Here is a 12,266-nt window from a genome sequence, read left to right as displayed (position 1 = left end):
ATCCTAATCGAATACCAATGGATTTTTTTGTCCGAAAACAATCCATTAAAATTCTTTGAAATCTCAAACTAATACGAATGTAATAACTAAATTTCTACTTATATTAAAATTTTGTTTATATTTTTATTTGTATATTTGTGAGCAAATATTGTTTTATTAAAAATTAAATAATAAAAATTTATAACATGTATGATATATTTTAAGAAAATATTAAATATTCATTTATTAAAATAATATTTAATGTATTAAATATCATAATTTTTTTTATAAAATTATAATTTTAAATGGTTCACAGATTAATCTAGCCCATAAACTTTTGACTAGTAGAAATCTTTATTATTAAGTGTCATTAGCCCTAATCCACATGCGCAGGGCCATATATGTTCCCTTTTAACAACAATAAATAATCTCTTTTATCTTAATTGCATACATTATTTTCCCGAACCCGGTTTTGCATACTCACCGACTCTAAACCCTTTCGTTTCATTTCATTTCAGGCTCTTTCTTTGCTTTGTGGGTAACAATTAGGGGTTAAATAGACTAGGCTAGCCTACATAGACTTATGATCTAGTCTATATTAGGCCAAACTTAATTTGTTACAAATAATAAAATAGAACAGACTTAGGTTTTTAAAAAAATTTATTTAAAAAATAGGTTATAGATTTTTTTGTGCATATCAAGTTTATAAGACTAAAGGCCGACCTATATCATATTATTTATTTTAAATAAAATAAATAAAATCATTATTTTAATAAATTTGAATAATAAAATAATATTATTTTAGTTATTTTTTGAATTATTGAACAGACTAAATTTTTTATTTTTTAAATATAAATAAGATCAAATTTGTAATTTGAGAGTTGTACTCACCTGTTTAAAATAAAGCCCAAGCTAACCTATTTAGAATCACAACTGCATCCGAAATTCACAACACAAGCAATCGCCAATCACACTACCAGAGCTACTTCAAATTAGGTTTTCTCTTCAGCTTTAGGGTTTCGTATCGAATCGCTTCGTTTCTTCAATCACTTCCTTCAGGCTTAGGGTTTTTGCTTCTATAGCTTTTTTCAGGTTCCGCTTCTTCGATGGCGCACCTTGGTGGTGGTGCGGAGGCGCACGCTCGGTTCAAGCAGTACGAATACCGAGCCAATTCGAGCTTAGTTCTCACCACCGACTCTCGCCCCCGTGACACCCACGAACCCACCGGCGAACCGGAATCCCTGTGGGGAAAGATCGACCCTAGAAGCTTCGGCGACCGCGCCTCCCGCGGTCGTCCCCCTGAGCTTGATGAGAAGCTCGAGAAGGCAAAGAACAAGAAGAAGAAGAAGGACCGTGATGCCGCCGCCGTGGACTCCGTCCCCAGCCGCCAGAGCAAGCGGAGGCGCCTCCAGGAAGATAGCGTCCTCACCTCCACCGAGGAGGGCGTGTACCAGCCGAAAACAAAGGAAACCAGGGCTGCCTATGAGGCCATGCTTAGTGTCATCCAGCAACAGCTCGGTGGCCAGCCACTTAGCATCGTTAGCGGGGCTGCCGATGAGATTCTCGCCGTGCTTAAGAACGATGCTGTTAAGAACCCTGAAAAGAAGAAGGATATTGAGAAGTTGTTGAATCCAATTCCCAGTGGTGTTTTTGATCAGCTGGTTTCAATTGGGAAGCTCATAACTGATTTCCAAGAGGCTGCAGAAGCTGCCAATGGTTCTGCTGGTGCTTTGGATGGTGAGGATGGGCTTGACGATGACGTTGGCGTTGCAGTTCAGTTTGAGGATAATGAGGATGAGGATGAGGAGAGTGATCTTGATATGGTTCAGGAGGAGGAAGAGGACGAGGATGATCTTGCTGAGCCCAATGGGACTGGGGGTATGCAAATGGGTGGTGGGATTGATGAAGAAGATATGGAGGAAGCCAATGAAGGGATGGGACTCAATGTACAGGATATAGATGCGTATTGGCTTCAGAGGAAAATCTCTCAGGCCTTTGAGCAGCAGATTGATCCGCAACAGTGCCAGAAACTCGCCGAAGAGGTGCTCAAGATTCTGGCTGAAGGTGATGACAGGGAGGTTGAGAACAAGCTGTTGTTCCATCTGGAGTTCGATAAGTTCAGCCTCATTAAGTTTCTTTTGCGGAATAGGCTGAAGATTGTGTGGTGTACCCGCTTGGCGAGGGCAGAAGACCAGGATGAAAGAGAGAAAATTGAAGATGAAATGAAGGGGACTGATTTGCAACCAATTTTGGAGCAATTGCATGCTACAAGGGCCTCTGCCAAGGAGAGGCAAAAGAATTTGGAGAAGAGTATAAGAGAAGAGGCTCGCCGGTTGAAGGATGATACTGGCGGAGATGGGGATAAGGACAGGGACAGGAGCAGGAGGGGACTCGGAGATAGAGATGCAGAGAGTGGTTGGCTGAAGGGTCAGCGCCAGATGCTTGATTTGGATAGCCTTGCTTTTGCGCAAGGTGGATTGTTTATGGCAAAAAAGAAGTGTGACCTTCCAGATGGGTCTTATAGGCATCTCAGCAAGGGTTATGAAGAAATCCATGTGCCAGCCTTGAAGCCTAAACCAATTGATGCTAATGAGAAGTTCATAGAAATATCCTCTATGCCCCACTGGGCACAACCAGCCTTTAAAGGAATGACACGGTTGAATAGGGTACAGAGCAAGGTTTACGACACCGCCCTCTTCAAGCCTGATAATCTTTTGCTATGTGCTCCAACTGGGGCTGGAAAAACTAATGTTGCTGTTCTCACAATACTTCAACAGATTGCACAGCACAGAAATGCTGATGATGGTTCAATTGACCATGGTGCCTATAAAATTGTTTATGTTGCGCCTATGAAAGCTCTTGTAGCTGAGGTTGTTGGTAATTTGTCCAATCGTTTGCAGGATTATGGTGTTAAAGTTAGGGAGCTCAGTGGAGATCAATCACTTACCCGTCAACAGATAGAAGAGACTCAAATTATTGTGACAACTCCTGAGAAGTGGGATATTGTCACTCGAAAGTCAGGAGATCGGACTTATACTCAACTTGTAAAGCTTCTTATCATTGATGAGATTCACCTTCTTCACGATAACAGAGGACCTGTTCTTGAAAGTATTGTTGCTAGAACTGTAAGGCATATTCAAACCACAAAGGACTATATTCGGTTGGTGGGATTGTCTGCTACTCTCCCTAATTATGAAGATGTGGCACTCTTTTTACGTGTTGATCTGAAGAAGGGGTTGTTTTATTTTGATAATAGTTATAGGCCTGTTCCTCTTTCTCAACAGTATATTGGAATCACAGTAAAGAAGCCCCTTCAGAGGTTCCAGTTGATGAATGATATCTGTTATGAGAAAGTTATGGCTGTTGCTGGAAAGCATCAGGTTCTTATCTTTGTACATTCAAGGAAAGAAACTGCCAAAACTGCTAGAGCTATCAGAGATACTACACTTGCAAATGATACTCTGGGTAGGTTCCTCAAAGATGATAGTGCAAGCCGCGAGATTCTTCACACTCATACTGATCTTGTCAAGAGCAATGATCTTAAAGACCTTCTGCCATATGGTTTTGCAATTCATCATGCTGGTATGACCAGGACAGATCGCCAGCTTGTTGAGGATCTCTTTGCTGATGGACATGTACAAGTTTTGGTATCCACTGCGACCCTTGCCTGGGGTGTGAATCTCCCTGCTCATACGGTGATTATTAAAGGGACACAGATTTACAATCCTGACAAGGGAGCCTGGACTGAACTAAGTCCTCTTGATGTGATGCAAATGCTGGGTCGTGCTGGAAGGCCCCAGTATGACTCATATGGTGAGGGAATAATTGTTACTGGCCATAGTGAGTTGCAGTATTACCTCTCTCTTATGAACCAACAACTTCCAATTGAGAGCCAGTTTGTGTCTAAGCTGGCTGATCAACTGAATGCCGAAATTGTTCTGGGTACTGTTCAAAATGCTAGGGAAGCTTGTAATTGGATTTTGTACACTTACTTGTATGTCCGTATGTTGAGGAATCCTTCATTATATGGTTTATCACCTGATGTCGTAGCAAGAGATATAATGTTGGAGGAGAGGAGGGCTGATTTGGTAAGCATTACGCTGCTCTATTTTATCATCCTATTATTAACTTTACTAAATAGATGTGTTTGTTACTATTCAGTTTATTTATTAGCTGTGTCTTGTTTTTTTGCTTTTGGTGATCTTTATCCGGTTTCTTTCTGGTTTTTATTGCCATGATTCATATAAATTTACATGAGAAGGGAACTAGTTCTTCATGGCTGTGAAAATTACTTATTCTAGTTAGAGATAGGTTCTTGGCTCTATTTTATTCTAAGGTTTGGTTTTTCTTCTTTTAATATTTTCTTGTATGGATTTCGAAAGGATAGTCAATGCTGAAATTTCTGGATGTGTTATCTGTTCTGTCATTTATTGATTTAGTGGCTAATATTGATCTATCTCATTGAAAATTTGCAGATTCATACGGCAGCAAGCATCTTAGATAGAAATAATTTGGTGAAGTATGATAGGAAGACCGGATATTTTCAGGTCACTGACTTGGGTCGCATTGCAAGCTACTACTACATAACACATGGAACCATATCCACTTATAATGAGCATTTGAAGCCTACAATGGGAGACATCGAACTTTGTCGGTTGTTCTCACTGAGTGAAGAATTCAAGTACGTGACAGTAAGGCAGGACGAGAAAATGGAGCTAGCAAAGCTTTTGGATCGCGTTCCCATTCCCATCAAGGAAAGTCTAGAAGAGCCAAGTGCCAAGATCAATGTTTTACTGCAAGTGTACATTGCACGATTAAAGCTCGAAGGGCTTTCACTGACATCTGATATGGTCTTTATAACTCAGGTTAGACATCATTCCTTACCTTTGTTGAGAAGTTAATTTTGGAAATGATGGCTGTGTATGTTTCTTTTTGCTAATTCTTGTGTTCTGTTTCTATTTTCAGAGTGCTGGACGTCTTTTGCGGGCTCTCTTTGAGATTGTTCTGAAACGTGGTTGGGCGCAGTTGGCTGAGAAGGCTTTGGACTTATGCAAGATGGTGACCAAGAGGATGTGGAGTGTCCAAACTCCTCTTCGTCAGTTCAATGGAATCCCAAGTGATATTTTAACGAAGTTGGAGAAGAAAGATTTGGCTTGGGAAAGGTATTATGACCTATCATCACAAGAGATAGGTGAACTGATTCGCGCACCAAAGATGGGAAGGACGCTGCATAAATTTATCCATCAATTTCCGAAACTGAACCTTGCTGCCCATGTGCAGCCAATAACTCGCACTGTTTTGGGGGTTGAGCTCACGATTACTCCAGATTTTTCATGGGACGACAGAGTTCATGGATATGTTGAACCATTCTGGGTGATTGTGGAGGATCATGATGGCGAATATATTCTTCATCATGAGTATTTTATTTTGAAAAAACAATATATCGATGAGGATCACACTCTTAGTTTCACAGTGCCAATATATGAGCCTCTTCCTCCTCAATACTTCATACGTGTTATTTCAGATAGATGGCTTAGATCAGAAACTGTTTTACCTGTTTCTTTCAGGCACCTAATCTTACCTGAAAAGTATCCTCCACCAACTGAACTATTGGATCTGCAACCACTGCCCGTGACTGCCTTACGAAATCCATCGTATGAAGCCCTCTATTAGGACTTTAAGCATTTTAATCCTGTTCAGACGCAAGTCTTCACTGTTCTGTATAATTCTGATGACAATGTCTTGGTTGCTGCATCAACAGGGAGTGGTAAGACTATATGTGCAGAATTTGCTATTTTGAGGAATCATCAAAAAGGGCCTGATAGTGTCATGCGTGTTGTTTTTGTTGCACCCATTGAAGCTCTTGCCAAGGAACAGTATCGCGATTGGGAGAAGAAATTTGGAGGTGGCCTTAAATTGAGGGTGGTTGAATTGACTGGAGAAACAGCAACTGACTTGAAACTGCTTGAGAAAGGTCAGATTATCATTAGTACTCCAGAGAAATGGGATGCTTTATCCCGCCGTTGGAAACAAAGGAAACATGTTCAACAAGTTAGTCTTTTCATCATAGATGAGCTCCACTTAATTGGAGGTCAAGGAGGACCTGTTTTGGAGGTCGTCGTTTCAAGAATGAGATATATTGCTAGTCAGGTTGAAAACAAGATTCGTATTGTGGCTTTATCTACCTCACTTGCAAATGCAAAGGATCTGGGAGAATGGATTGGAGCTACTTCCCATGGCCTTTTCAATTTCCCACCTGGCTTTCGTCCTGTGCCATTAGAAATACACATTCAGGGTGTAGACATTGCCAATTTTGAGGCAAGGATGCTGGCAAAGACCAAACCAACTCACACTGCAATTGTTCAACATGCCAAGAATGGGAAACCTGCTCTCATATTTGTACCTACAAGGAAGCATGTCCGACTGAAGGCTGTAGATCTGATTACATACTCAAGTGCAGACAGTGGAGAGAAGCCATTTTTATTGCACTCCGCAGAAGAGCTTGAACCTTTTCTTGACAAGATTAGTGATGAAATGTTGGAAGTCACTTTACGTGAAGGAGTGGGATACTTGCATGAGGGCTTGAACAGTCTTGATCATGACATTGTGACACAGCTATTTGAAGCTGGCTGGATTCAGGTCTGTGTTTTGAGCAGTTCCATGTGTTGGGGAATGACGTTGTCAGCTCATTTGGTAGTTGTGATGGGTACACAATATTATGATGGGCGGGAAAATGCGCATACTGATTACCCAGTTACTGATCTTCTGCAGATGATGGGTCATGCTAGCCGTCCTTTGGTTGACAATTCTGGTAAATGTGTCATCTTGTGCCATGCGCCTCGTAAGGAGTACTACAAGAAGTTTTTGTATGAAGCATTCCCGGTTGAAAGCCATCTTCATCACTACTTACATGATAACTTGAATGCTGAAATTGTTGCTGGAATTATTGAGAACAAGCAAGATGCTGTATTATCTTACATGGACATTCATGTACAGGCGGCTCACACAGAATCCTAACTATTACAATTTACAAGGAGTTAGTCACAGACATCTTTCTGATCACCTCTCAGAGATGGTGGAAAATACATTGAGTGATTTAGAAGCGAGCAAGTGTATTTCTATTGAGGATGATATGGACCTTTCTCCTCTGAATCTTGGAATGATAGCCTCATATTATTACATTAGTTACACCACAATTGAACGATTTTCATCATCTTTGACTTCGAAAACAAAAATGAAGGGTCTTTTGGAGGTTCTTGCATCAGCTTCTGAATATGCTCAGCTTCCAATACGACCTGGGGAGGAAGAGGTGGTTCGTAGGTTAATCAATCACCAGAGGTTTTCCTTTGAAAACCCCAAAGTGACAGATCCGCATGTTAAAGCTAATGCTTTGCTTCAGGCCCAATTCTCAAGGCATTTTGTAGGTGGGAACCTTGCATTGGACCATAGAGAGGTGCTTCTTTCTGCAAATAGACTGCTTCAGGCAATGGTAGATGTAATATCGAGCAGTGGTTGGCTGAGCCTGGCTCTTCTCGCTATGGAAGTTAGTCAAATGGTGACGAAGGGAATGTGGGAATGCGACTCCATGCTATTACAGCTTCCTCACTTCACAAAGGATCTGGCTAAGAAATGCCAGGAGAACCCGGGGAAGAGTATAGAAACTGTGTTTGATTTATTAGAGATGGAGGATGATGAGAGGCGTGAATTGTTGGGCATGTCAGATTTACAGTTGTTGGATATTGCCCGATTTTGTGAAGACTTGGAGGAGGTTTTGAGGGGAATACCTCGAGAGGAGAAGATTTTCGTAGGAGATCTAAATGGTCATGTTGGTAAAAGCAATGGAGGTTTTGATAGAATCCATGGAGGTTTTGGCTATGGGACGAGAAACGAGACTGGAGAAGATATCTTGAATGTTGCACTAACCTACGATTTGATGTTAGTGAACACCTTTTTTCAAAAAAGGGAGTCACACCTGATCACTTATCATAGTGGCCATAATCGTAGTCAGATTGATTTCTTCCTGGCTAGAAGAGAAGATAGAACTTCTTGTGTCGAATGTAAGGTCTACCCTGGAGAGTGTGTTGCTACGCAACATAAGCTGGTAGTCTTGGATGTTCGGTTCAACAAAGTACGTACAATGAAGAAGAGGGCTCAGAATCCAAGGATAAGGTGGTGGAAGCTTAAGGAGGGAAAAGAGAGAGAGTTCAATGATAGAATGTTGCACGAAGGACCTTGGGAGTTTGATGGAGGAGTAAATGCAATATGGAATGAGATGGCTAAGTGTATTCAAAATTTGGGACGGAGGGTGTTGGGAGAAAGCAAAGGAAATGGATTTCATACAAAGGAAACATGGTGGTGGAATGGAGAGGTGCAAGAGGCAATTAAACATAAGAAGGAGTGCTTTAGATCTTTGCATAAAAGTCCCAGTGAAGAGAACCTGCAAAAGTTTAGATTGGCGAGAAAAAATGCAAAGAAAGCAGTGCGAGAAGCGAGAGGCAAGGTTTTCGACGAGTTATATAAAAATCTTGGGAGCAAGGATGGTGAAAGAGGTATTTATAAACTTGCAAGGATAAGGGATAAGAAAAGTAAAGACCTCACTCAAGTTAGATGCATCGAGGATGAAAATCAAAAACTTCTGGTGAGAGATGAAGATGTAAATGAAAGATGGTTGAAATACTTCAACAAGCTGTTTAATGGGGGATGGAGATACAAGCGAGGTGGACTTAGAGGACGCGTATGATGATATGAACAGAAGATTTGTACGCAGAATTAATACACATAAAGTTAAGGAGGCTTTAAAGAGGATGAAGACTAATAAAGCCTTGGGGCCTGATGGTGTCCCTATTGAAGTGTGGAGAGGCCTGGGGGATGTGGCAATAAAATGGTTGACCAATCTTTTTAATAAGATTCTCCAGACGAATAAGATGCCTGATGTATGGAGGAAAAGTATGATTGTGCCTATCTACAAAAACAAGGGAGATATACAGAATTGTTCAAACTATAGAGGCATTAAGCTAATGAGTCATACTATGAAGTTGTGGGAGAGGGTTATTGAACATCGCTTGAGGAGAGATATCAAGGTTTCTGTAAATCAATTTGGATTTATGCCAGGAAGATGTACCATGGAAGCCATTTTCTTGATGCGACAACTAATGGAAAGATACCGAGAAAAGAAGAAGGACTTGCATATGGTGTTCATAGACCTTGAGAAAGCATACGATAGGGTTCCAAGGAAAGTTTTATGGTGGGTCCTGGAGAAGAAAAAGGTTCCATTAAAGTATGTAAAGGCAATCAAAGATATGTATGATGGGGCTACTACAAGTGTAAAAGCTTGTAACGGATCATCAAGTTATTTTCCTATCACGGTAGGTGTACACCAAGGGTCGGCTCTAAGTCCTTACCTCTTTGCCTTAGTTATGGATGAACTAACAAAAGATATTCAAGAGGAAGTGCCATAGTGTATGCTTTTTGCAGACGATATTGTGCTTATTGATGAGAGCAAGGAGGGTGTTAATAGAAAACTTGAATTGTGGAGAAGCACATTGGAATCCAGAGGATTCACATTAAGTCGAAGCAAGACTGAGTATCTGAAGTGTGAGTTTTCTCTGGTACAAGATGAGGACCAAGAACCTGTGCATCTAAATGGTCAAGAGGTACCCAAAAAAAATGCTTTTAAATACTTGGGCTCCATTTTACAAAACGGTGGAGAGATTGATGAGGATGTAAATCACAGAATCAGAGCAGGGTGGATGAAATGGCGTAGTGCATCTGCATTTCTGTGTGACCGCAAAATTCCCCTGAAGTTAAAAGGAAAATTCTATAAAACGGCAGTACGACCGGCAATGCTATATGGAGCGGAATGCTGGCCAGCACATAGGCAACATGAGCATAAGATAGGAGTAGCAGAGATGAGGATGTTAAGGTGGATGTGTGGTTACACAAGGATGGATAAGATAAGAAATGGAGATATTCGACGAAAGGTCGGAGTAGTACCGGTAGCCGAGAAGATGAGAGAACATAGATTGAGGTGGTTTGGGCACGTGATGAGAAGACCCATGGATGCTCCTGTAAGAACAGAAGTTTGTTACCAAAAGCTAAACACAAAAAGAGGCAGAGGTAGGCCGAAGCTTACTTGGGGGAAAGTAGTAAAACAAGATTTAATGGAGTGGTATATAGATTGGCGGACAGTATGTCTTAGAAAGGAATGGAGAAAAGCTATAAGTATGGTGGAGGGTTAGACCCGCTGTTATTCCTATGTTCCAGATGGTCCATTTTTAGTCCTTTTCCCCTTCATTTCCCCCACTTCTTCTTGTCCCTTTCTTTTTTACTTTTATTTATTTATATATACATATATTTTTATTTTATTTTATTTTTTTATTTTATTTGTGTATTTTTTTATTTATTAATTTATTTTTTTTTATTTTTTTATTTATTTTTTATTTATTTTATTTTTTTATTTTTTTTTTTTTATTTTTATTTTTTACTTTTTTTTCAACCGTTTTGTATCTTTCATGTGGGTTCATCTACCACCGACCCCAATTAATTTGGGATAAAGGTGTTGTTGATGTTGATGTTGGATATTGCCCGATTTTGCAATCGTTTCCCTAATATTGATTTGTCGTATGAGGTGTTGCACAGTGACAATGTGCGGGCTGGGGAGGATATCACAATACAGGTTACTCTTGAGCGGGATCTTGAGAGTAAGACTGAACTAGGACCTGTTGATGCTCCCAGGTATCCAAAAGCCAAGGAAGAAGGATGGTGGCTTGTTGTTGGTGATACGAAAACCAACTTGTTGCTTGCCATTATACGGGTTTCCCTGCAGCGGAAGTTAAAAGTCAAGCTGGAGTTTGCTGCTCCTGCTGATGCTGGAAAGAAATCCTATGCACTTTATTTCATGTGTGATTCATACCTGGGTTGTGATCAGGAGTATGGTTTCACTGTTGATGTTAAGGAAGCAGATGGCGGTGATGAGTATAACGGCAGAGACTGAAAAGGTAGTTTTCTGGTCACAGCCTCTAATCAAAAATTGAAAGGATGCAACGTTGTTCCTTTTGTACAGCATCAACATGCATTGGAATCAAAATATCCATGAGTTTATTATAAAATTTTTATTGACGTGTAACATTCTAGATTCTTACACTCATACTGCCAATAATGTCTGTCTGATATCTTGATAATTGCTTGAATGATTGCCAGACTCGATAGGAACCTCCTTTTAGTAAATTTGAGATATTTGTTTGCTATTAGCCTATATTATTGAAATTAAACCTAGGGTATCTGTTCAGCTTTTACTGAAATATTATTTGGCTCTTGGGAAATGGATACTCTAGATTTCTCTTGCGTGCTCTTTTCTTTAATCATCTTTTGCACGGCATATACAACGAATTTAGCATTGCCATCCCTTCATGCCAAAATTTTTATCCTTTCATGATAACTGTTATTTGGCATTACTTAGCGCTCGTTGGTTCTGGACTTGATAAAATTTGTATCCTTTACAGTTTCATGAATCTGCAAATGGTATGGAAGGATATTACTTCCCTGTTGAAGATTATGTCTTCTTCTGGTATGCACTACACCTAATCCTCATTTGGAATTTACTTGTTGATTGAGAAGTAATTAGATGAAGGGCCGGCTTGGCTCAGCGGTAAACTTGCTTGCCGTGGTGTGTCAGGTCGCGGGTTCGAATCAGCCTCTCTGCAAAAAGCAGGGGAAAGACTGCCTAGAGTATTCCCTTCCCCAGACACTCACGAAGTGGGTATTTGAACTGGGTCGGCCCTTATTGAGAAGTAATTAGATGCTTACAATTGTACATTGTGGCAGGCAAGGAAGCATTTGCAGCAATAGGAACTAACACTGTAGGTTGCTTATTGGAACACTGTAGCCAGCGGGGTATTAGTGGTAGCATTAGGAAGCAAAGTGTATAGGTTACCTTCTTTCTTGTTTTTTGGTTTTTTTGCTTTGGGATAGTTATGTCACTGTAGTATAATATGAAAATAACACTCCTCGGAATTAGATTTTTGGAAATACTACAATTGGTAATGCTATTGCAAGTTAAATTCAAAAGTATGATCTGTTAGCTTTTAATATTTTAGAGGATGTTTTTGAAAGTTTCTTTCATTCGTTATAATTATTTTGAAAATGTATTTAATAATTCTGAATATATCTTTCTTGTCTAAAGTAAATTTTAGCTCTCACAATTCTACCATATAATTCTAATTCTTTTTAAGGTCATTCTGCAGAAGTCTTGGAAATAGTAACATACTTGATGAAAAATTGAAAATCAT

At 40.0% G+C, this 12,266-nt stretch overlaps 1 protein-coding gene across 1 annotated transcript; it reads left to right on the top strand.

The window, feature by feature from the left end:
* Positions 1–938: 938 nt before the first annotated feature.
* On the top strand, positions 939–11,983 carry LOC133298660 (DExH-box ATP-dependent RNA helicase DExH12-like). Its single transcript, XM_061497990.1, is given in 7 exon segments — positions 939–4,067; positions 4,455–4,844; positions 4,945–6,947; positions 6,949–7,709; positions 10,551–10,976; positions 11,481–11,545; positions 11,803–11,983. Coding segments are annotated over 5 exon segments (6,558 nt in total). The 5' UTR covers positions 939–1,085; the 3' UTR covers positions 10,973–10,976; positions 11,481–11,545; positions 11,803–11,983.
* Positions 11,984–12,266: the final 283 nt, after the last annotated feature.

The sequence above is a fragment of the Gastrolobium bilobum genome, unplaced genomic scaffold (assembly GCF_033153095.1).
Source record: "Gastrolobium bilobum isolate Gb01-03AN ecotype WA unplaced genomic scaffold, APGP_CSIRO_Gbil_v1 utg10414, whole genome shotgun sequence".
NCBI lineage: Eukaryota > Viridiplantae > Streptophyta > Magnoliopsida > Fabales > Fabaceae > Gastrolobium > Gastrolobium bilobum.
Note: the sequence above shows the minus strand (reverse complement) of the source record. Positions and strands in the feature narration are given on the sequence as shown.